At 36.0% G+C, this 24,836-nt stretch overlaps 1 protein-coding gene across 3 annotated transcripts in view; it reads right to left on the reverse strand.

Moving 5' to 3' along the window:
* Window positions 1-24,836, reverse strand: part of Tll1 (tolloid-like) — a 192,911-nt gene that overhangs the window by 100,763 nt on the left and 67,312 nt on the right. For all 3 annotated transcript variants that reach the window (XM_006509314.4, XM_011242185.3, NM_009390.3), the window contains 4 exons: window positions 11,032-11,142; window positions 7,598-7,678; window positions 4,672-4,824; window positions 4,045-4,162 (listed from right to left, as the gene is read on the reverse strand). In XM_006509314.4, coding sequence (XP_006509377.1) covers window positions 4,045-4,162; window positions 4,672-4,824; window positions 7,598-7,678; window positions 11,032-11,142 — 463 coding nt within the window. The remainder of the gene's footprint in view (window positions 1-4,044; window positions 4,163-4,671; window positions 4,825-7,597; window positions 7,679-11,031; window positions 11,143-24,836) is intronic.

Here is a 24,836-nt window from a genome sequence, read left to right on the forward strand (position 1 = left end):
ACAAGACCTCCCAGAGCTCCCAGGGACTAAACCACCAACCAAGGGATACACATGTAGAGACCCATGACCCAGCTGCATATGTAACAGAGGAAGGCTTTGATGGGCATTAATGGGAGGAGAGACCCTTGGTACTGTGAAGGCTTGATGCCCCAGTGTAGGGGAATGAGAGGGTGGGGAGAGGGGAGTGCATGGATGTGGGGGCAACACCCTCATAGAAGCAGGAGGAAGGGGATAGGCTTGTGGTTAGGGGGACAACTTGGAAAGGGGATTACATTTGAGATGTAAATTAAAAATACAATTTAAAAAAAGTAAAGAAAAAAAAACTTTGGGGAAACTGAACATAATGTGGTGAGGCCACGCCCACGTTTTCTCACTGAGATTAAGTGTGTTTCCCTTAAGGAGTAAAAAAGGCATGATTATAGGCCAAAATGTATCTTCTCCAAAAGAATTAAGTAACCTGTTTAATTTCTATATGTGAACACAGACTACTTAGGCAATTGTAGCAGTTAGATCAGTCCTCCTGTCTAAAAGACCTTCGGATAATAAGTTCAAAGGAAATTAAATAATCATATTATAAAATCAGCATTTTTGGTTGAAAGCCTATTCTTCAACAGATATTTCTTACTGTTTTTAGAGAACTCTCTTCTAATGAGAGAAAGAGTGTGAGCAAAAAGAGGTGTAGATCTGGATGCTGGGTGAGGTAGGAGGGCTTGGGGGAATATAGGAATGGGGAAACCTTAATATTGTATGAAAAAGTCCTATTTCAATTATTTTAAAAATACATTAAAAATTAGATAAATGCACTGATGTGATTTAATGATCACTGACCATAATCTCTCTTCTTTTTTTTTCAATAAAAAAGTTACAAAATTGAAAAACAGAAAAAAAGAAAAATCAACATCTTGTAATGATATGGTTGTTTGTAATGGTTGTGTTTGGCTACCCGTGCATCTCTCCACTGACCATTAAAACCATCAGAAACAAAGATGTCCAACAATATGTGCCTTCTGATGACAGGGAACAGAAGACGGACAGAACCATCAATAAAGTAACACTGGAAGACAAAACCAGCTGCATTTAATCAGATATCTATATAGAAATGTAAATTCCAAGTACAGCAAATTAATTTGAAGGCTTCCATTGAGGACTTTCTAAAAGTTTTTAATTGTTTTTTAAATTATGTGTTTATGGGGGTTTTGTGAACGTGAGTACTGGTGCTCATAGAGGCCACAGCATCAGGTCTCCTGAAACTGGAGTTACAGGTGCTCATGGAAGCCACAGCATCGGGTCTCCTGAAACTGGAGTTATAGGCACTTGCAGGTAGCCCTGATGTGTGTGATAGGAACAAAACTTGAGTCCTCTGGAAGAACAGTGACTTCCCTGAACTACTGATCTATATCCCTAGCCTAAATAAAAGGACTTTTATTAAAATTTTATTAAAACGTTTTATTAAAATATTTGTCACTACTTGGGTCACAACTATAGTTTGCAATATTATGTGATTTGGAGAGAGATATGAGAACAGAAACAGCTTGTGTGGATATTACTCTAAGTTCATGATGTTTTTCTGAGGATGTTGAATTTGTTTTTTCAGGTCAGACGTACATGAAAATGTTCTTGGATATAAATGGATATTCACTTCTAAAATAGAGAGTGACAGTCTTCCTTTCAAATAACTTTAGAAAACACACTCAAAGGGTTTAATAACAATTATCCCTATTGGCACTCTGCTGTAGAAGTATGTAGTGAAATATAATCTCAGTATTTAAAGAATATTTTTTCATTGAAAAATGTTTACTTTTATTATTCATTGTGTGGTGGAGTTAGTACAAATTACTTGATACATGTGTAGTAATATGAAGACAACTAGTGAGTCTATTCTCTGTTTATATCATGTGAATTTTGTAGAACACTTAGGCAATCAGATTTGTTTGCAAGCACATTTACTCTCTGGGACACCTTGCCAACTTCCTAAAATTATTATCTATTCTAATATAATACTTTGTTTACTCTAATATATGCATATAAATTGATCCTATTTATCTCCTACCTCCTACACAACTCCCCCTGAATCGCCACACATTTCTCTTTAAATACCAAATCCTCTTTTTTATTTTTATTTTCCTAAAAATACTTTAAGGAAAGTATCTGCTATCTTTTAAGTACATTTGGAAAACACAATTATAGGAGAAAACATCAATGAATCTTAGAAATTCTGAAATCTTGTGTGAACCAGTATGTATGGAAGACTATTCTTGTGACTACAACTTGATGAATTAAGACAAGAGAGCAGGATCAAAGTATCCACACTTTAGTCTTCTTTCTTGTTGGGTTTCATGTGTTTTGTAAATTGTATCTTGGGTATTCTGAGCTTCTGGGCTAATATCCACTTATCAGTGAGTGCATATCATGTGTGTTCTTTTGTGACTGGGTTACCTCACTTAGGATGATGTCCTCCAGATCCATCCATTTGTCTAAGAATTTCATTAATTCATTGTTCTTAATAGCTGAGTAATACTCCATTGTGTATCCACTTTGATCCTTCTTACAAGGGGAAACAAAATACCCATGGAGGGAGACAAAGTTCAGAGCAGAGACTGAAGGAATAACCATCTAGAAATTGCCCAACCTAGTGATCCAGCTCATAAACAACCACCAAACCCAGACACTATTGCAAATGCCAACAAGAGCTTGCTAACAGGAGCCTGATATAGCTATCTCCTGAGAGGCTCTGCCCGTGCCTGACTAATATAGAAGCGGATGTTCACTGTCATCCATTGGCTGGAGCACAGGTTCCCGAATGAAGGAGCTGGAGAAGGTACCCAAGAAGCTGAGAGGGTTTGCAACCCCATAGGAGGAACAACAATATGAACTAACCCTAGAGCTCCCTGGGACTAAACCACCAATCAAAGGAAACACACAGAGGGACTTGTGGCTCTAGCTTCATATGTAGCAGAGGATGGCCTAGCTGGTCATCAATGGGAGGAGAGGCCCTTGGTCCTGTGAAGGTTCTTTGCTCCAGTACTGGGGAATGCCAGGGCCAGGAAGTGGGAGTGCTTACTTAGGGGAGCAGGGGGATGGGGGAGAGGATAGTGGATTCTTGGAGGGGAAACTAGGAAAAGGGATAACATTTGAAATGTAGATAAAGAAAATATCTTCAAAAACAAAATAAAACAAAACAAACAAACAAACAAAGACAGACAAAAGTGCAGGTATTTGGTCCTAAAGGCCTGAGATGCTATGGAGGAGAACCTGAGTACCAACACAGGACAGCAGAGTCCAAAGAAAGGTGGGTAACTAGTAGAAAACAGACTACTTAGACTTCCCAGGGATACTGGATACAGACAGCAAAGCTTATAAATGCAGACAGGAAAGCCATAGAAAACTGCTGGAGCAAAAGAAATAACCTATAGCAGGAGGTATTGATTCTCTAATTGTTTTTTGATTGTGTCAATAAAGGAGGCAGAAGCCAATTGTTAGGCAAACTGGGAAAAGGTGGGACTTCTGGGTCTCAGGAAGAAAAGAAGGGGACTAGAGGGAGTAGACAGGGCAGGTGGTAGAGTGGAGGAAGCGGCAGACATGTAGGTCTCAGGGCACCTATAGTTTGTAGCCTCTGCTGTGGGAGAAGGCTAAGAAGGCTAGGGCAGGATAGTCTTTATCCAGGTATTGAGTTATCTGGCTAGTTTTAAAATATTAAGGCTGTCTGGCATTTTCTATCTGTGGTGACTAAGGTGGGCAGGAGAAAGGGCACAGCCTGGGCGGTATGGTCGTTGGCTGTTCTACAGAACTAGCCATGAGAGGTTGCAGGAGTTCAGACAAAGCTCTCGAGAAAGGGCTAACATGTTTTTTTAAATTACATGAAACATAACCTGCAAAGGGACACAAAGCCCAATGATCATAAGATACATTTTTCTGAATGGAGATGTTCTCAGGCAAAGCACAGATTCTCTCTTGGCTATAGTACAATGCAAACAGGAAGAACAGGACCCCACCTACAGGCTTTCCTCTTTCAGTTTTCCATAGTGCAGTCCGTTCTCCACTTACCCACAAGGCCTGTAGGTGAACACAATATAACTTTCTTCATCACTTCTCTCAGTGAACGTCACACAGGTGTGCTTTTCCCAGTGTCTCATGGCCTGCTTGAACATGGCTCTCTGGCTGCCTGGAAGAATTCATAACTTTAGTAAAACAGTTTGTGCTCGCAAGGAGGTGAGCTTTGTGCTAGCTCCCTCATCCTGGCTGGCAGTTCAAGATGACAAGCAACACTGACTTCAACCAAGTCTGGTTCACAGCACCAGAAACAAGTCATTGTTTTGCATCCACACTCATTTTATAATCAGAGAGTTAAGTCCCTCTAGCAATACAAATATGTGAGCCCAAGACTCTGGGAACGGGGTATGAATTCTTCCTCTTAGTAAAATGAAGCTGCTTTTCCAAGACAAATTGGAAACCCATTTTAAAATCTGGGAAAATACTTAAGATTCTAAAATGCAAGACTAAAGAGATTTCAAGTTCAGAGATGATTGAAATTAGCAATCCAAGTTCATTGAGCCCCTTTTCCAGGTTTGATTGTAAAGTAAATTTTCTATAGTAATGGTCTATAAAAACATATAACTTATATAATAGATTTTCTTTTTTAGAAAACACACATACTCACTGGGAATGTCTTACCAGTAAAGTTTCCTCCTATGACATAAGGAATGACACCCCCAGGCCATATCCTTTCCGTTCTTGAGGTAGCAGCTCTGGGAACTCGATTTTTCTCACTTTGCTCTGACAATTTTGGAGGTGCTTTTCCCTTCATCGTGTTATTTTGCTCCAAGCCTGCAGTGACATTTAAAGCATTCTGTCAAACAGAAGTCCTCAGTCAGAGTCATATACCTCTTAAAGGATAAAGGTTAAAGTGTCTCATATATGTATTTGTATAAATATGCATGAACTACGTTAAAGGAAAATGTCAGTCATTTTACATACTTATTAAATACATACAAATATTTAAGTATGCCATGTCCCAATATAATTTCTTAATGACCTATGGATGAGTCATGATGGCTTCCTACATTGCAGACAACAGAGGACAGAAGTCTAGAAGACTATAAGGTCATGGAAAAACTGTTTTATGCTGACTCTCTTATCAGCCCGTGAGCTGTTCATCACAATTGATAAAATATCACTTTCAAGATTAATTCTTTAAGTCATTCTGTCCAAGTACTTAATCATTGCAATCAAAGTTGCTATTCCAATAGTACCACCTAAAGCTATAATCATTATATCATATACATAGTTAAGAAAAATACGGTGCTGGTCATTGAGATTACAGGCTGGCTCTTTCCCTATCTCCTGTGCTAGCATCCAGCTATCAGCCTGACCCAAAGACTGGTACAACATTGTAACAAAAATGCTGCCTATTTAGAGTATACTCCAAGTCAAGAGTCTTCTTTTCTTTGTCATTCTTGTAATTTTTATTGCTGAGTTTGCTTTTCAAAGATGGTCTTGAGTATTTTTCACTCATCAGTCAGTGTCATTGTGATGGCCCCCACTATTAAGTGATTCATTGTGACAAATACTGAACATAGGCTCCTAGGACAAAGTCTTAAATGTGTCTGTCTCTTCAATATCATCAAACAAATGTATTAGAAAAGTCACTTCTGGAAAGCAAACTCTTTGGCCATTGAATTATTAACGTATCAACTGAAGGCCTGTTAGGAGAAGAAACACAAATAAAGGACTTTGCAAAAAGTTCTGAGAAACGACAAATCATGATAAATATAATGGGTATGGACTTATTATGAAACCACAATGAAGTTTTTATGAACTATATGTATGTATACATACAAGTTACAATTATTTGATGTTTTAGCAGTTGTTTTTAAATGTATTTATTTTCATGCATATGGGTGTTTTGCCTGCATGTATGTCTGCATGCTACATTTCTTCCTGATACCTACCCAAGCCAAAAGAGAGCATCAGGCACCCTAGGAGCTATAAATGTAAGCTGCAATGTTGGTGCTAAGAATTGTACCAAGGTCCTTAGGATTAGCGTCTAGTACCACTGAACCTGGACTCTTATTTCATTTTTATTTTAATAATGGTTTGTTTGGGGAAAAAATGTGGTACATTTACACAATGGAGTACTACTCAGCTATTAAAAGGAATGAATTTATGAAATTCCTAGGCAAATGGTTGGACCTGGAGGGCATCATCCTGAGTGAGGTAACACAATCACAAAAGAACTCAAATGATATGTACTCACTGATAAGTGGATATTAGCCCAGAAACTTAGTATACACGAGATATAAGATACAATTTGCAAAACACATAAAACTGAAGAAGAACAAAGACCAAAGTGTGGACACTTTGCCCCTTCTTAGAATTGGAAACAATCACCCATGGAAGGAGTTACAGAGACAAAGTTTGGAGCTGAGACAAAAGGATGGACCATCTAGAGACTGCCATATCCAGGGATCCATCCCATAATTAGCCTCCAAACGATGATACCATTGCATACACTAGCAAGAGTTTGCTGAAAGGACCCTGATATAGCTGTCTCTTGTGAGACTAGGCCGGGGCCTAGCAAACACATAAGTGGATGCTCATAGTCAGCTACTGGATGGAGCACAGGGCCCCCAATGGAGGAGCTAGAGAAAGTATCCAAGGAGCTAAAGAGATCTACAACCCTGTAGGTGCAACAACATTATGAAGTAACCAGTACCCCGGAGCTCTTGACTCTAGCTGCATATGTATCAAAAGATGGCTTAGTCGGCCATCACTGGAAAGAGAGGCCCATTGGACTTGCAAACTTTATATGCCCCAGTACAGAGGAATGCCAGGGCCAAAAAGTGGGAATGGGTGGGTAGGGGAGTGGGGGGGGGGGAGGGTATGGGGGACTTTTGGGATAGCATTGGAAATGTAATTGAGGAAAATAAAAAAATATTTTAAAAAAATTATGGTTTGTTTGGGCTATGGTATTGGTTTGGGGTTTTGCATTGGTTATATGTTTGCTATCTGTTTGTTTGTTTGTTTCTTTGTTTGTTTCTTTGTTTGTTTGTTTAGAGGTAGGGTCCTTTGTATTCCTAATATTCACAATGTAGCTCGGACCACCTCTAGCTTATGCCAATACACCTTACCCAACCTCTAACATGCTACAGATTATAGGCATGGAACACCATGATGGTTTTAACTGTTTTCTAAACTGAAAAAGCCTTTTTCAAGTTAATAAAAGTAACTTTTATTCAAAACAAATTCTGCTCTGGTGTTTTTGCATTTGATAAAAATTGATGCAGATATATAGCCTGTAGAAATATTTTGCTATAAAATTTAATCAACTGGAAATAAATATCAATAGTAAACTAATAAATTATTTTATATAAGGGAAACCTTAAACTAAAATAATGTTTCAGTGTTCTCCAGCTGAAACGCTAAAAACTGTACATGAAATACCAATTAACAAAACATAAATGAATAAAGGACTCTCTCAGCATATCCTTTACCTACTTCACAGAGCAGTGGCCCACTGAGCTTAATTAACTGAATTTCTATGGGTATCGTATTCACTATACAGAAAGTCAAGAGTCTGCAACTTTAAACATTATTATACCAGAGCCAATTCTTCTGATCCTCTCTATAAGTTGGTAGAGTGCCCCTCGCTTCTTTGGCATGCCATGGTCTCCAAAGCCACCTAAAGAATAAAAATGCACACATATTAAGTCTAATATCACTGGTTCTTACAAATAAACGATATTACTACTGCTGATTTCACCTTGGTGAAGTTTTATGTGGAATTAGTGTGTTAGAAATTGATATCCATGAATCTGTATAGAGAGCAAAGTTTGTACAGGAACAGGATAGTACTAAATATAAGGAGGTTAGGAAAGCCTCAAGAAGCAACTTAAATGACTTTGTGTGGGCATGGGAAAAAATGAGTTATTGATAGTCTGAAACATCTTTCTTCTCTGCGACCTCTACACCACTTGTTGCCACATAACCATGTTATTCATAATGACAGGAAGTCACGGAGCACTATTGATTGCTTCCCAGAGATTTCTATGTAAAATGAGTCTGTTCTAATGTCTTGCCAGTAAGTAGAAGTCAAAACACTTGAAGGGCAAGCTTGCAGGGTGAGCTTTGTTCTGAAATTATCAGGTCAAATTTATAATACATTAAGCAACATTTTGAAAGTTATTTTCTTTCTCTAAATTATAATCAGAAAGAAGTCGCATGGTGAATACCCCAATGGAGATTTAACTGCAAAATGTATTGCTTTACAATATATGATTTGTAAGATTTTTAAAAAATTAAAAAGCGTTAAAGAATGTTTTAGAACATAAGAAAAATAGGAGAAGAATAAAGAAATCTAACCTCTTAAACATAAGTCAAATGTCCTTATAAGGAAAACTGGTGGGTGTAGGGCTAGTGGCCTGCCTAATTGTTTGCATTACATGGTCACATTTATGCTGTGCATCTTGAGAAAAATTTTTGAAATTTTTCCATCAGACATTTCATAAAGATGAGGTCATACTAAAACATACTAATTCCTAACCAGCTACTTGAAATCCTTTTAAAGTATTGGCTGTAAATGTTTGAAATGACCATTATATGAAAACTTTATTTATATTAAATAGGGCTGAAATACATGTGTAACTACATTTTTAAAGATCTCCTTGTGAAAAAGAAAGAAACGTCTTGGCCAGTATCAAGTTCTAAGGATAAAAATAGAATTGAAAGGCAGTGTTCTAAGCTTATGAAAGGTAGTCATATTTAGAAGAATATTTTAGCAATTTTGAATAATATTTAGAAGAAATGAAATAAAACTGACACAGGTAGTTCATCAAGCTTTAAAAATTGCCACTTGTTCTACAATACAATGAGAATGTACAAATTTATAATTTAATTGTAAGAGTTTATTTATTTATAAATATAACTTATATATTTTGAAATTAGAAACAGAGAAAAATAAGAGCTCTGTATAAACAAATTAACAGGTAAGAAAAAAACAGAGAAAAATCTTAAAATACCAGACACTTAAATTTTTTGAAACTCACCCAGAGAGTGAGAGTTATAACATTTTCTGATCTGTGTGCTTTTCAACTATGCATTTATAGTGTTTACATTATCAAAACTATAATGTTTCCTATACTATATACTTTAAAAAGATGCCATTTTTCCCTCTAACTGTGTTTTCTCAGAGCCTAACCTTAAATGCAACATTAAATGGTAGTGTTTTTTTTTTTTTCTAATCACAGATAATCAATGGTTCTAAAATACTGTGGGAAGTGTGGCGCAAGCAATGATGTAAATAACGTTTACAGCAAAGGGAGCTTTAATACAAACTCAAAAGGCAGTTTAACAAGCACGGGGGTTTGCTGAGTAGGGTCAGGTTTGTTTTTTTTTTTTTTTTTTTTTTTTATTGTCCAGAATAAACTGTCCCATAAGTGTTGCAGAATTGAAGCATCCTGGAGATGAAGGTGCTGTCTAAATTGTACACAAAGCTGAGCAGAAAGGGCAAGGGAGGAGGGGCCACTAGGACTAAGTGCACGGGAAAGCATCCCTTTGTCATTTGTTCATTTGTCAGGCATAGGAAACCTGCACCTGTGCGACAGAGTTTAGAGAAAACTGATGCCTTTGAAGTTCTGAGTTCCCAGAGTAACTTCTGTGGCCCTTAGCCGTTCAGCATTTGGAATGCACAGCACAGCAGATGTGCATATATATGCCAATCACAGGTAGTTTTTATGATATCTTAGTATATGTATATTAATATAATATATATATTAACATTTTAATGTACATGCACTAGTCCAGGCTTCAGGAAAGATTGTCACTATATAACAAAGGACAAAGCATATAAATTTTTAGTGAATTCCTTCAGCATTCCTCATAACAAAGACTTTCTTAGCTGTTACAGTGATATTTTAATTCCATGGGTCAATACCCTTATTTTAGAAACTGTTTGCTAAAACACATAATACTGAAATGTGATATTGCATTTTATACATATTTTCTGTAATCAATTTCAAAATGTCTTCACACATGTGCATATGCACACACACACACATACACGGCAAACTGTTCACATCTGCTCCCTTTAGGAATTATACCACTGACATCCTTTGCATAATCATACAACTTTTCCATTGCTTTGAAATTTGCTGAAATAAAAAGGTTACTAAAATGAATGAATTAGACAAAGAAATATTGATGCACAGTAAAAAGTCTTCACACTAGGACAGACTTATTTTATACAAGGCAGAGATGAATTGAATACATATTTAATAGTACACAGGATAAGAAAAGGAAAAATAGCAGAGAAAAGAATTAAATAAGCTAAAAATGCATGACATCAAATAAAGTTTCAGTGCCTCATATGGCAGCATATAGTCAAAACAGCATTTGAGAGGTGAAGACTGGAGGGGTAGGAAGACCAGGCTAGCTTGAATTACGTAAGGAAGTTGAAGCTAGCCTGTTCTGCATGAGACAATTTTATAATAAATAATAGATTTATATAACAATGAATAGTTATTATCTATATTTACACAATAAACATACTTATATAAATGTAAGTATATTTAATTCATATGTACATATTTATATTAATAAATATTCATGTTAATCGTAATATTAATAGATCTTACAATAAATATTTATCAGACAAAACTAAAAACCAAATTCTACCCCTTTAGTTTCTCAATCTCCTTCAGGATAAAAATTTTACTAAGATATTATAAAAAAATATTTAAACTTTAAAAGATAATACTTTAAATCTCTGGGTTTTTATACAGGCATAATTCGAAAGCATTCAAAACAACTAAGATTGAAATCAGCTCAAGGTTTTTCATAAAAGTTATTGGTGCCGAGCCAAGCATGGAGCACAGTGAAAGAATGGATATTTTAAATAAGACTCTGATTGACGCCTAAACTTTAGGCTTACTTCCATGGACAAAGTCAAACTTGATGTGGGGTTTTAAGCATATCCACAGTATTTCCTTTATATTTTCTCCAAAAGTATTACAAATGTGTTCAAATAATCAGCCATACCTGTAATATGTCCAAGTTTTCCAAAGGGGCTCTGGGTCAGGTCAATTGTCCTGTCTATTTGGAAGATATTTAAGTCTTCATCATCTAAGGCGATGTCACCCCAAAACACAGCTAAAACCAAGAAGTGGAATTAAAATGTAAAAAATTTGGAATAGAATCAATGCAAATCAAATAATTTATAAGACATTATAAAGGGACAGGGGCACTGCCTCAGAGGTTACAAGCACACAATGCTCTTGCCAAGGATGTACATGCATTTGCTTCCAGCACCTCTACCTCAGGGGCCTCAGGAGCACCTGCAATGCGGTTGGGCCACTGCACTCAGACACAGCTACTCCCCATACATGCCCTCACTCCACACAGACATAATTAAAAACGAGCCTTGTTTACTTTCTTTATTAAAGAGCACATGTTTAAGATAATCTTACCTGGGTCCATTAGATTTCTCACATGCTCCCACCCAAAACTTTGGCATTTTTACCAAAAGGAAAAGTTAGTCTGTTTGAAGGAGCTGGTCTACAGGGTGCTGTAAGCAAGGAGAAGCTGGTACCATGAGAGAATCTGAAAACCGGGGAAGGTCTGACATGAATTTCTGTGGATGCCTGTGGCCCTGTGCAAGTCTTCACCAACAGGTAGAAGCAGTAACCAGGAAACCTTGTACCATGAGGACTTGATTCAGCAAGATGCACTCCAAACTAGGAAGGCTGTGCAGGGCCAGACACCCACTCAGCAAGGTGTGTGTGCTGATGACTTAGGCTGGCCTGCCTCAGTTAAGAAAGCTAAGTTTTAAGTCAGTTTTGTTAGGCAATTTATTTAGGCAACACTGGGCACTATGTTCATTTTTAATGACTAGTAAGACATGGTTTGTCATTTTAGGTACCTCAAAATCATTGCATAACCCAAAACAAACAGGTTGTACCCAGGATTTTATTCTACTTGAAAAAGCAAAGATCTATAAACCATTGTGAGATAGTGAGTCTGAATTAAAATAGTATGCAAATTCATTGTTTAAGATGATAAACAAGAACATAGTAATGAAATCTCTGACTTGGTCAAATCCAAACTAAGCCTTTTGAGTACTTTGTAGCAAAAGATGTCACAGTACAGTGACATCAGAGAGCTAGGCAAAGAAAATTAATTTATGATGATAGAGCAAACTCTGAGAAATGCCTAGAATTTTCAAGATTATTTTTTCTTTGTTTTTACCTTTCTTTTCTTAATACTGGTTAACAAATATCATTTTTTATTAAATTAAATTCAGATTTTCTTCTGTAAAACAAATAGCTGAAAGAAAAAAGGAAGTTTTATGAAGTGATCAAAACTATCTCTTTCATTTTTCTATAATTTCTTGGATTATAATTTTTACATTTATTAATTTTAGCACTATCAAGTACTAGTTTTTAGAAAAGTGGTGAACTTACCAAATTTAAACTCCAGTCTTAAAGGTCACGAACTCTTTGGGATTTCATCAAAGTCTGGCCATATTATATAATTAATTTAATTGTCTAATAAGTTTGGGTACCTCACACAAAACTGACAAATGAGAAGGGTCAGATTGATGTCAAATCAAGACGGGAAAAAAGTAGAACTCGGTCCAAGGTAAGTTATTGGTTCACAGTATGCAATATTCTTTCTTAAGAATTCAAACTTCAAATTTCCTCTCAACAGTTCTCTCCTACCCTGTCATCAAGGCTGAACTCTGTCACTAGAATGACAACCTAATCAGTATAGAGAGAGGCTTACTGTCACTTATGATCATGGAAACAAAGTCACAGTGAGAGAACAGGATATAACACTGAAATCCTTGGTTCGTCAAATTAAATCCAGAATCTAAAACCGAATCGTGTTTCATTCATAGGATGCAGAAAAGGCAGCAGCTTTAAACCTATGAAGCCACTCGTCCCATGAAAGAGAAAAATCTTAGTTTATTAATTTTTTCAGTCACAACAAAAGAATCATTATTGGTCTTCATTAAAATAGACATTACATTCAATGATTTCAGGTATGTTCAAGTTTGCTACTTTTGAAAATATTATTATTATGTGTATGCTTTTGAGTAATAGGTGTGACCAGAAGCAGAGTCAATCCACCTCTCCCTCAATATTATAATCTTGTAAATCAGGGATTATCTAGCTTTCCTCATGAATCAGAGAATCTGCTTAAAATAAAAGGCTAGGATTCAGTGTGTCTGGAAACGAACCTCAGATCTCTGCATTTAATAAGGACCCGTGCATTTAATAAACTCCCAGTCACTGAGAATGGTTATCACTGTCATCATCTTTAATATTACTTATTTTTATTTCTGTAAAAACAAGCATTCATAGTGGCTGACTAGAAGCTCAAAGCACTGTGCCTATTGAAGTATTAGCATTTCAGAGTAAAACTGTAGCAAAAATGTTGTAAAACTCTAATATGTAGAGTTTCAGTAGACTAAAATCTGAGTGTGTTTTGAATTTTTATTTTCTTATATGGCATTCCATATGAGGTAAGCTCAAATGCCCTGATGTGCCTGTATACACCAAACACAGCCAACAAGGCAAGGATAAGACAGTTACAAAAGAAAAACAATTATGTCTGGAAGAAGAAGAAGAAGAAGAAGAAGAAGAAGAAGAAGAAGAAGAAGAAGAAGAAGAAGAAGAAGAAGAAGAAGAAGAAGAAGAAGAAGAAGAGAAGAAGAAGAAGAAGAAGAAGAAGAAGAAGACAAGAAGAAGAAGAAGAAGAAGAAGAAGAAGAAGAAGAAGAAGAAGAAGAAGAAGAAGAAGAAGAAGAAGAAGAGAAGAAGGAGGAAAGAAAAAAGAAAGAAAGAAAGAAAGAAAGAAAGAAAGAAAGAAAGAAAGAAAGAAAGAAAGGAAGGAAGGAAGGAAGGAAGGAAGGAAGAAAGGAAGGAAAGAAAAGAAAGAAAGAAGGGAAGAAAGAAAGAAGGGAAGGAAGGAAGGAAGAAAGGAAGGAAGGAAGGAAGGAAGAAAGGGAGGAGGAGGGGGGTCATGCCAGATGATAATTAACTAGAGTTAAAACCACTCTAGAGAATACACACCAGTTTTACTTATACTTTGTTCTAACTCATAGCTTCAGATGCAGCTTAGTGAACAGTTTTAGTTGCTTCATAAAGTGAGTGGTCAAGGAAAAAACTAAGCACTTCCTTGAAAGTCATGAGGGATAAAGCCAACTCACTTATGTGCTCTCAGAATGCATATTAAACCCAACATATCTTCAAATACATGCTATCAACAACATATACAACACAATACAACAGCACACACAGACACACACACATAGTGATGCCCACTTTACATTTAAAATGCTCCTTTTCTTATAGGTTTTCTCATTATATCTCTAGTTACATCTAAGTGTTGTTTTCTGTATGATAAAATATACTGTGCAAGCCTTGATCCATCAAACTGGAGCACAACAATCTGCACTGTCTATTTAGGTTCTTCATGGAAGCTGTTATAGATTTGATATTTAGTGGCAAAGAAATACATGAGCTTCTGGATTCTATTTTGGAAACGTTTCCTCTTCTCTATTTTAATCATGTGATCTTGATTTTACAACAATGAAAATTAAAGAGCAAAAGTACCCATTCTATTTGATAGAGTGATTTGACAGTGATGAGATTCATGCAGAAAGGAACCTGGGAAGCTGGTTGACAGGATGACGCTGTGGAGTAAGCACTCAAATGGAATTACAGTATTTCCTCTCTGTCTGTAATTCTGTCGGGATTCCTGTGGCCCAAAGGAAGCTGGAGCAAACTGGTGAGCTAAATGTTGAAAGGGCAATTGTGAAACTACATGCAAAATCACAAGGTTTCATTTTTCACCTAAAGGTCACTTGTCTTCAATGTACAACAAAATTGGCGGTGGGAAGAGAGATCATTGAGATAGTTTGTAAAGACTCTTACCATGTGGCCTGATACCCTGAGGTTAATCCTCAGGGCTTGCATGGTGGAAGGAGAAAATTAATCTACTCCTTCAGGTTATATTCTGACCTCTAGATGAATACTTTGGGAATCTCATGTATAAACACATAATACACATGCATGCACACACACACACATTTGGGAAGAGGGGTTTTCAGGGAGAAGGGTTTTCTGGGGGCAGGCAGGGAGATAATAAATAATAAATATTTGCATTTAAAATGTTTAAACAAAAAGAAATGGATATTTTGTCTGCTTCATTTCTTGCTTACCTTTACCTTTTAGTACTGATGTGTATTTTTGTACTGTTCCAATGAGTATTGTTAAATAGGATTAAAGTTTGTAGTACTGAATATTTTTTAAATCAGTATAAAATATGTACAGGTTTATAAACAGAGAAACCATTTTTTTTCTGGAGAAAGGTTCACAACACAATGTTCTAGAGGTCACACAAATGGCAGAGATGATGATGGCCTTCACTAATGACACATTGACCCCTAAAGAAGTCAGCATAATTGTTAGGTTGACACCAGTACCAGAACCTTACACCTGGTTGCTATTACACTTGAGAGCAGTGTATGAAAGACAAGGAGAGTCTGTTGGACCATAGCGATGGAGAACACCCTTCTCTCAGAAAATCCCTCTTCCCAAACGTGCCAGTCAGGTGTCTCGTCTCCCTCTATATCTTTCTTCAGGGTGCTTCCATCAACAATAGGTAGACACATAGAACTCCATAACGATGCCTTTGATCATCAAATCTAAAATCTAGACTTCTCAACCTAGAATTGAAAATACTAACCATACCAGGAAGTGCCTGCTTCTCACTTTTATTCCTTTTTGTAAAAATATATTTATTTTTAACTAATTCCCCTGCATTGAACTATACCTATTAATGGGATAGCATTGCATGCTGATACAGATATGTATTATATAATATAAATCAAATTAGATATATCTATCTTCAAAAACACTTACATTTTTCATATTTACTTATCATTTGTGTGAAAAAGAGCATGCATGTGCCATAAAGCATGTGTGGAGGTTAAAAACCAACTTGCAAGAATAGTTTCAAGACAAAAATCCCAGAATGGAGGAGGGCAGTAGAGAGAATGTCCAACCATAGCTAACAAGATGTTGGTGGTTTATAGCTTTTGGGTAAGTGGGGAGCCAGTTTTCTGTTGCATACCCTTATAGGCAAACTAAATTCCATTACATGGCCACACATCCAAAAGTATGCCAGCACAAATTTGACTTAATAGTTTAAAAACAAAATAGGAAGATAAAGTTGAATATGTAGGAAAGTAGGAGGTATATCTGGGAAAGGTTGGGGAAAGGATGAATATGATCAAAAACATTCTATAAAAATTCTCAAATAACTACGCTTTAAGAATAAAAATAGTATAAGAATTGAGTTTTTCCTTGCAGCATTCAAGCTCCAGTTAAAACCACAGGCCTGGCAGGAAGCACCTCTTGCTGAGCCATCTGATGAGTCCCCATTTATCATTCCTTGAAATTTACATTTGCAAACTCTTTAGCTATTAGAAATGTACATTCTCTTTATCTGTAGTCAACTCAGTAAGCCATGACAGAACCTTGAGTCCTTACTGACAACGAAGTATAAGCAGACATTTCCAATATATTAAATCTGAAACCTGGGAGCTGAAGAAATAGCACAGTTCAAAAAGTGCTTGCTGTACCTGCACTGGTATTAAAAAAAAAAAAAAAAAAAAAAAAAAGAGCTGGATCAAGACACCAATGTAAAAAGTCAGGCATGGTAGCACACCATGCATTGAAATGTCAGTGCTGGATGGTTAAGAGATCCATGGCTTAACTTGCTGAGTTACACAGCAGTAGGAAACCATGTCTCAGTAGAGCAAGATAGAAAACTCCTAAGAATGTTGACACCTAATATTGTCCTTTGATGCATATGCATGTGCATGCAGACACACACGTGCGCACACACACATACATACCTAAAAATCAAACAAATATAAGAATGGAAATATAATACAAGTTGGGTAGATGCTTTGTAAAAAAGAAGTGATCTTGATATGTTAGATATTTGACAAATTAGCCTTAAACAAAAATACTAAAATATTGGCTACCTAACCATTTCTCAAAACATACATTAAATTCATTTGATATAAAGTGTATTGAAGTATGTTACTGAATATGATTTCAAGGTATCTGCCTTTTGATTCTTACAATATATATTATGAAATGTAGTCAAGAATATGCTTCCCTGCTCTACCCTAATTACACTCATGAAATATATGACTGATCTAGAAGTTGGTTACCTTGAGATATTTGGGACTTATAGGAAAAGCTCCAAGCTCCAAGGATAGCCAACAGTACCTGCTTTCTTTTATTCTCCAAATATGCTTAAACTTCCAGCTGTTTTTGATATTGGATTTAGGGATGAAGGATGACATCATATATGGAACAACAAGACTGTTTCAACTCACAAAAAAACCTAATGGAAAAAAATTTTTTTCAGACAAGGGCAACAATAACGTTTCTCAGTCAACTATTGTTACATGATAGACAACCATTCTGCAAACAGCAAACTAAAAATAAGACTTGGGAAAAGATCCAATATATGTTTTAGAGACAAGGCTAGAAGGGAAAAAAACTTCCTGCTAGAATTTTGTAGGCCCAGAACAAGTTTTTCCCCAAATGAAATATATGGAATTTTATATAAACTCCCAATAGGAAAAGCAATTATCTGATTTTTGATTTGTTGTTGTTGTACCTTTCCTTTCTCCTAAAAATAAGGTAGTCTTGAACCCCTATTTAGCCAAAAATGACTTTGAAATCTTTATCATTTGCACCTTTTATTTCAAATAATTATGTAGAAAATTTAAATTAAACTAAATGTAATATTTTATATCAATGCCTAGAAATAAGCTTAAAATGGGTACCAGAAAATTTCCAGGGAACATTTGACTTATGTAAGTTACCAGAAATGAAAATTCCCACCCCACTCCATGTTTTATTTGAAAACAATTTGTACCATTCCAGAGATCATGTACCTACAAACCAGGACTCATAATTCTGAGAGGCAAGATCACAGGTTCAAAGACAGTATAAGTACCAAGACCCTGCCTAAGGTAAAATAAAATTATAAACTCTGTGTAGATTTTTCAAAATCAGCATTTCCAGTTAATTGTAAGATGGGGAAAGAAGCTCCAACATCTTAAACATAAACTCAATAAAATCATCTAATCTTTAAGAAAAGTACCTACGTGCTAATAATTAGTCTTTCTTTATTAAAGAGGTTGGAAGATGGACCCATGGACATGGATTTTGCATGGTCAATATGTCTTTTTCAACCAATGGTAGAGATTTTCTTCTTTCTCTCTCTTTCTCTCTCTTTCTTTCTCTCTTTCTTTCTTTCTTTCTTTCTTTCTTTCTTTCTTTCTTTTCTTCCTTTGATGAGGGTAGGTAGTATAGTAGAATTGCTATATAAAAGAAAGTTACACTATGGATTATTGATTATGGGAGAGATGGAAACTATTCAAACAGGTTCTAATCTTTGAAATCCCTTCAAACAACATGGATGTTTTTTCTAGTTAGATGGTTCTCTTCAAATATTCATTAAATTGCGAAATAAAATGTAAGTGGATGTTGTATATGGAAGGTGAAATAAATGTAACTATGTATGTGTGTGTACATATATGGAGGAAGGGAGGGAGGGAGGGAGGGAGGGAGGGAGGGAGGGAGGGAGGGAGGGAGGGAGGGAGGGAGTAGGGAGATAGATAGGGATGAATGATGGGTACATGGATAGATGGATGGATGGATGGATGGATGGATGGATGGATGGATGGATGGATTCATGATGCATGTATGCATGGGTGGATGAAGAAATGGATGGATCCTTGGATGCATGGATGGATGGATGAATACATGGATGGATGAATAGATGGATGAACCATGCATGCATGGATGGATGGATGAATGGATGATAGATGGAATGGACTACCATGTCAATAAGAACTAACCCTCTAGAACATGGTGACATTTGAAAATGTAGTCAATTCTCATCCTAATTATCAGTAGCAGAGTGATTCTACATTCTTCTCACTAATCCACAGGCAGAATGTTGTCTTTCTTTCTCAAATCAATGTTCTCTATTTCTACATCATTTTACAGTATGAATATGATCAAATGCTACATTTTTTAACTTAACATCATTCTTTTTTAAGTCAGAAAACAAAAATTTTCCCATAACAAAAGATCTATTGAAACTGCCTGTCAATCTGCGCTTATAACCCACAATGCCTGTGGATGGGGCTTCTCGGGACATTTTTAAAATATCACCCATACCACAAATATTCATTTGGAACTCTATGTCTCGAAACAGAAAGGGCACTGTCTGAAAGTACTTTGATCAAACAAATGTAAAAATAAATATTGAGACTCTTTGTGTGTGTATGGCCTAATATTTTTCTCTCACAAGTTTTAACAAAATAAATCATTGCAGCTCACAAGTTTTTTAAATCTGACATTCTTATACTGTTCAAACACGGCACTCATAATCAGCCACTAACAAGAGTGGGCTTATTTGTTTTACCCACATTATGCATCTATCTGGTAAGGACAAAGCAAACACCAGCTATTTTTTTCTTCCCCTAGTATTGTTACTGTTAACATTTGTAGACAGTGTAGGACCAGCCCTCATATTTCTTTTTTCATTAAGGCTGTTTGTTTTTTGAATCCTCACAGTAGTTCTTGAAGTAAATCTCAGTCTATGTTCCTGGAAGGAAGGGCAGCTTATGCAAGTTTCCTGTTTTCTATGTACTAGTTTTATTTTATTGACTGAGATGATCTTCCCCCAAAGAGAAGAATCTCTTGTCTATTACCTTCTCTTTCTCATTCCATGTAGCTTATATTGCAATGATAGCTGTGAAAACTGTTCATCTTATAATCCCTCTGGCTATTATTTTCCTATAAAAAGGTTTCCTTTGAGTACAAGTCAAAGGTCTTTGGTTAATACTTTACGTTGCAAAACACAATTCACTCAAGTAAATTGTCTGAAATATTTTTGTTTTATTAATATTGTTAACACTAATAAAAGTCTCTATGGACTATATTAATAACCCACCAGGTCAGAAGTTCCCCTGTGGCAACAGTGGTTCAACTGCTATTGCAGCAGGTCCCTGATTGGAATCAAGGCCTGCTCTGCAAAATGAAATGTATGTCCACCACTGTAGATCAGTAAAAATAACATATCCATGGCTTTGTGTGACACAGGCACTAAAGGAAACATAACACTGTAGGTCAATTAAATTGAACATATTGCCAAACTTCTTTCTAAATATTTATGAGAAAACGCGTAAAGAAGTGCTATTGTCAGCACTGAGCAGAGAAGCTTCCCTTTCAGTGAAGGACAGTGAATGCAGATGCCCATGGCTGGTCTGGGTACTAAAAATAAGTGACAGTTTCAGCCATAAATAGAACATTTATATGACTCCAAACACCTAAGGTTCAGATAACATCACTGAAGAGAAGACTTAAAGAATATAAGAGCCAGAACATAAGAAGGACTGCAAATGTATTTTGATGTGCATCAACCTGCCATTGTGATCATGATCTTACAGCAGGCCTAGTGGCTTGCCTACACTAGGCCTTCAAAGGGCATGGCCTGTCAACACCGATTCATAGATGGGGGAAAAGATCAGGAGGTCCTGTCCATTTTGTTGAATTATTGATAGACTCAGAGAGATTTGATATCTTCAGAGAAGTGACTGCTAGTGATCCAACCAGGCTCCATTACTTATTTCCATGCCCATGGTATCCCAGATAATTATAATCAGTGGGTCCCAAATAAAACAAAGAGACATGATTATGAAAATGGGACCTTTAGAAAAGAAGTCAGGTTAAGTTGGGTGGTAGGGAAATAAGAGCATTTGGAAAATGACAGAAATAAGAACATATCACAAACATGTATGACATTGTCAAAGAAGTTGTAAATATCTTTTAAAGGACCAGAGAGATGACTCTGTGAGTAAAGGTAATTATTACTAAATTTAAAGATTTGAATTCAAGCTCCAGAGCTTATAGGATAAAAAGAGAAAACTGGGTCTGGCATGTTGTCTTTTGCTACACGCATACTTGCCCTGTCACACATACATGTGAGTAAGCAAGTAAAAAAATAAAATAAATAAACAGATAAATAAACACAACATGAAAAATCAAACTAAAAAGCACACCCCCTTCTTGCAGTTATTATCAGATGCCAGGTCCACCCTTTGATAGAAGTAAGCTTTTTTTTTTCCCTCAGTACATATACAATTTCATAAGTATACATAGATCTGAAGTGGAAGCTTTAATTGTTAAACTTTCTATTCAAAGTCATCATAGTGTTTACACTACAGAAAAGTCTCTCATGGAAACTGACTGAATAGATGGTTACTTCCTTTACACGGCTGCAGAAATGGAAATGTTGCATTGATATCTGGAGATGATCCCTTCTTGAAAAATAGAAACTACCTGCCAAGAAAGCATTCGATAAAGAATAATGGATTGGATTCTAACTTTAGACATGATAATGATAAAACCTATGTCCTGAGAGTGATTTTTTTAACACCTGTTTAATCATTCTGCCAGTACTGTTTCAAGCCTTGTCTGGAATAATAATTTTTGGAATTTGGCATCCAAATTATTAATTCCTTGTAAGTAAATAAAATATTCAAAATAATAATCCTTAATATGTCATTCTAAAATTTAAGAATGTTGAACTATGATAGTAGCTTCTAGTTAGCAAATATATAAATTAAAATTTATCACATGAATTCCTATAATCTCACTGCATAATTTCATAATAATCAATGGTAACTACACCCTTTGCCTTAAAGCTTATCAGTTCTTTAAATCTGTGGACTAAAATTAGGTCTCTAATTTTCATCTTGAATGACTCACACCACAACTTGTTAAAGGAATCCTCCTGGATTTCTTTGAAAAGAAACCTTCAGATATGTACATTCATCTAATTATCCTAGGAAAATAACATATCCAAAACATTTCAACATTTCTTTGGAAGAAGAGTACCACAAGATCTAAGAAAATATCATGTTATTTGATTAAAAAAAAAAAAAGAATAGTGCTTCATTTGTCTTCTGTCTCATTCTAAATATGTGTATGTCCATGTATACACAGTACATTCACACGCATAGCATCGGGAGTCTGTGAAGGCAGAAAACAATTTTGGGTATTGTGCTCTACACGTGACTTCCTTCATACAGAATCTACCACTAAACCTGATGTGAGGATAGCAGACAGCAAGACAAAATGATTGTTCATCCTCAGTCCCTCATAGTGTTGAGCTTACAGGCATGAAAGCAACCTTCCCGAGCTTTTTCAATAAGTTAGGGCAGTGGATCTTACCCTGTGTGTGGTTCATGACCGCTTCGGGGTTGTATGATCCTTCCCCAGGAGTCACATATCAAATATCTTGTATATCAGATATTTACATTATGGTTCATAAGAGTATCAAGATTACAGTTATGAAGCAGCAACAAAATAATTTCAATTGTGTTGGGATCAGCACAACATGAAGAGCCACATCAAAGCATCATAGCAATTGGAAGGCTGTGAACCACTGGGTTAAGGGGATCTGAACCCGAGTTCTCTCTTCTACACAAGTACTTTTCTCTTCTGAGATAAAAATCCCAGACTCTAGTTAAGCTTATTTTAAATAAATAACTAGATAAAGAAACTATAGATAATGGGGGTATGTTTGATTATACAATTACTTGACTCCCAGTGCTTTTTAATCTTTGAATTTTTTGAATTGTATTTTACCAAGTACTCCTAAACATTGAAAAAGGATCATTTATCAAGCTCCATTTTAACAATAATTTGTAGCTTGGGTAGGCTTTGCTGGCAGCCATTCAGACAATTTTGAATGGACTCTTTAGTCTCCTACTCATCATTCAGAAAAATCTTAGCCAAGGTTCTTTTGAAGCCTACTTTAAATCATTGCAAGGAACATTAAAAACAGACTGCAATGACAGAATTAGTCATACAGCCCTACAAGAGCTCACTGGGTGGGTGGATTTACCAGTTCTCTACTTGCAGTGTTAATTACCCCTAATCCTGGGTATTCCTGGATGAAACTGATGTACTTGGGTGGGTTATTTTTCTCTGAGGATGGCACTCTGTCAGCCGTTCACTTGCCACTTGGACAGAAATCAGAAAGAATATGGCAACCCCATAGGAGGACCAGCAGTCTCAACTAGCCTGGACCCCAGAGATCTCCCAGACACTGAGCCACCAACCAGGCAGCATACACTAGCTGGTATGAGGCCCCTGACATATATACAGCAGAGGACTGCCCAGTCTGCTGGATCTGGCCTCAGTGAGAGAATATGCACTAAACACTAGAGAGACTTGAGGTCCCAGGGAATAGGTGTGGGGGGCATCATCTTAGAGACAGGGGGGTAAGGAAGGGGATGAGGAACTGTTGGAAGGAGGACTAGGAGGGGGATAATGATTGAAGTATAAAAAGTGATTAAAGATAATTTTTTTAAAAAGTAATATGTTATAAAAGAGACGGATCTCTCCAGAATGATACCTCTGACCTACTATTTCTGATTACAAGTTTCAACTGGGGAAGACTTAGATGTACTATCTTGATGGTGGGCTCCACCTGTCAATGGTCCATTACATGTGAAAACACAGACATACTTGGGAAATCTCAGAAGATGCTGAAACCAAGAAAATCAAGATTAGTAACAAGAAGGATAATAATGAAAGGGGAAAAACATTAGGACATCTCTCCAGGATGTGTTCAAGTATATAAAAATATATTAAGAAAATACATTAAGGGCTATGCTCCAAAGAACACCTACTCAGGATAGACACATAGCAAATAAGGATTCTTATAGTGGTTTTAATAGACTAATTCATTCATTTGAGGACGCTATTTCCCCTTACAAGGAAAATTTTAAAAGGCACTTTCTATTTTCGTTTGTTTGTTTGGGTGTTTTTGTTTTTGTTTTTGTTTTTTGAGACAGAGTTTCTCTGTATAGCCCTGGCTGTCCTGGAACTCACTTTGTAGACCAGGCTGGCCTTGAACTCAGAAATCCGCCTGCCTCTGCCTCCCAAGTGCTGGGATTAAAGGTGTGCGCCACCACCACCTAGCTAAAAAGGCACTTTTCCCTCTCTTCTGTAGAAACAATGCTATATTTTAACTGTACAGAAGAGTGTATCATTCATTTAGCTGTGCAAATGTGTGAGGATAGTTCTTTTTACAAATATTGTCCTTGAATTTGAATTATTAGAGCATCTATTAAAAGTTCCAATTCTTTTAACCCATTGCTGTCTAAGTTTGCATATTTACATGCATAATTTCCTTCTAGTGGCTGCTTCCTTTGGTCTATGATTCAGAAATATTTCTAGCAAAAATTATAGTATTGCTTCCTCCTTATGATTTAAAGTTCTGTTCAAATATCATTAAACTATGTTTTCTATAATTGGCTACCTTATCAATACCAAAAATATAAATTTTATTCATGATATAATTTCACTGTTCTTTTTTAGTATTTAAGCTATTATTTTATGTGATTCTTAATGTTTATATTTTTCTATTGTTAGCATGGTATTAAATTTTCCCTAGTATAATTAATCCTGTGATAAACATTTTTATACTGTGCAAACTTTTGACTCGAGTATATAAAAAGGAGCCAATTTGGTTAAATAATATGATCTTTAAAGTGTATTAAATACATTGTTTATATTGTTATTATGGGTTATATATGGAAGCAGCTGAAGCAAAATAAATAATGAATATTCTCTATTCCTACTATAAAAGCAGACTCTGTAAAACAAAATGAAGACTTATACACATTCCAAGACATTTGAGAATGAAAAATATTGTAAACTAATTATA

This window comes from Mus musculus, chromosome 8 (assembly GCF_000001635.26).
Source record: "Mus musculus strain C57BL/6J chromosome 8, GRCm38.p6 C57BL/6J".
NCBI lineage: Eukaryota > Metazoa > Chordata > Mammalia > Rodentia > Muridae > Mus > Mus musculus.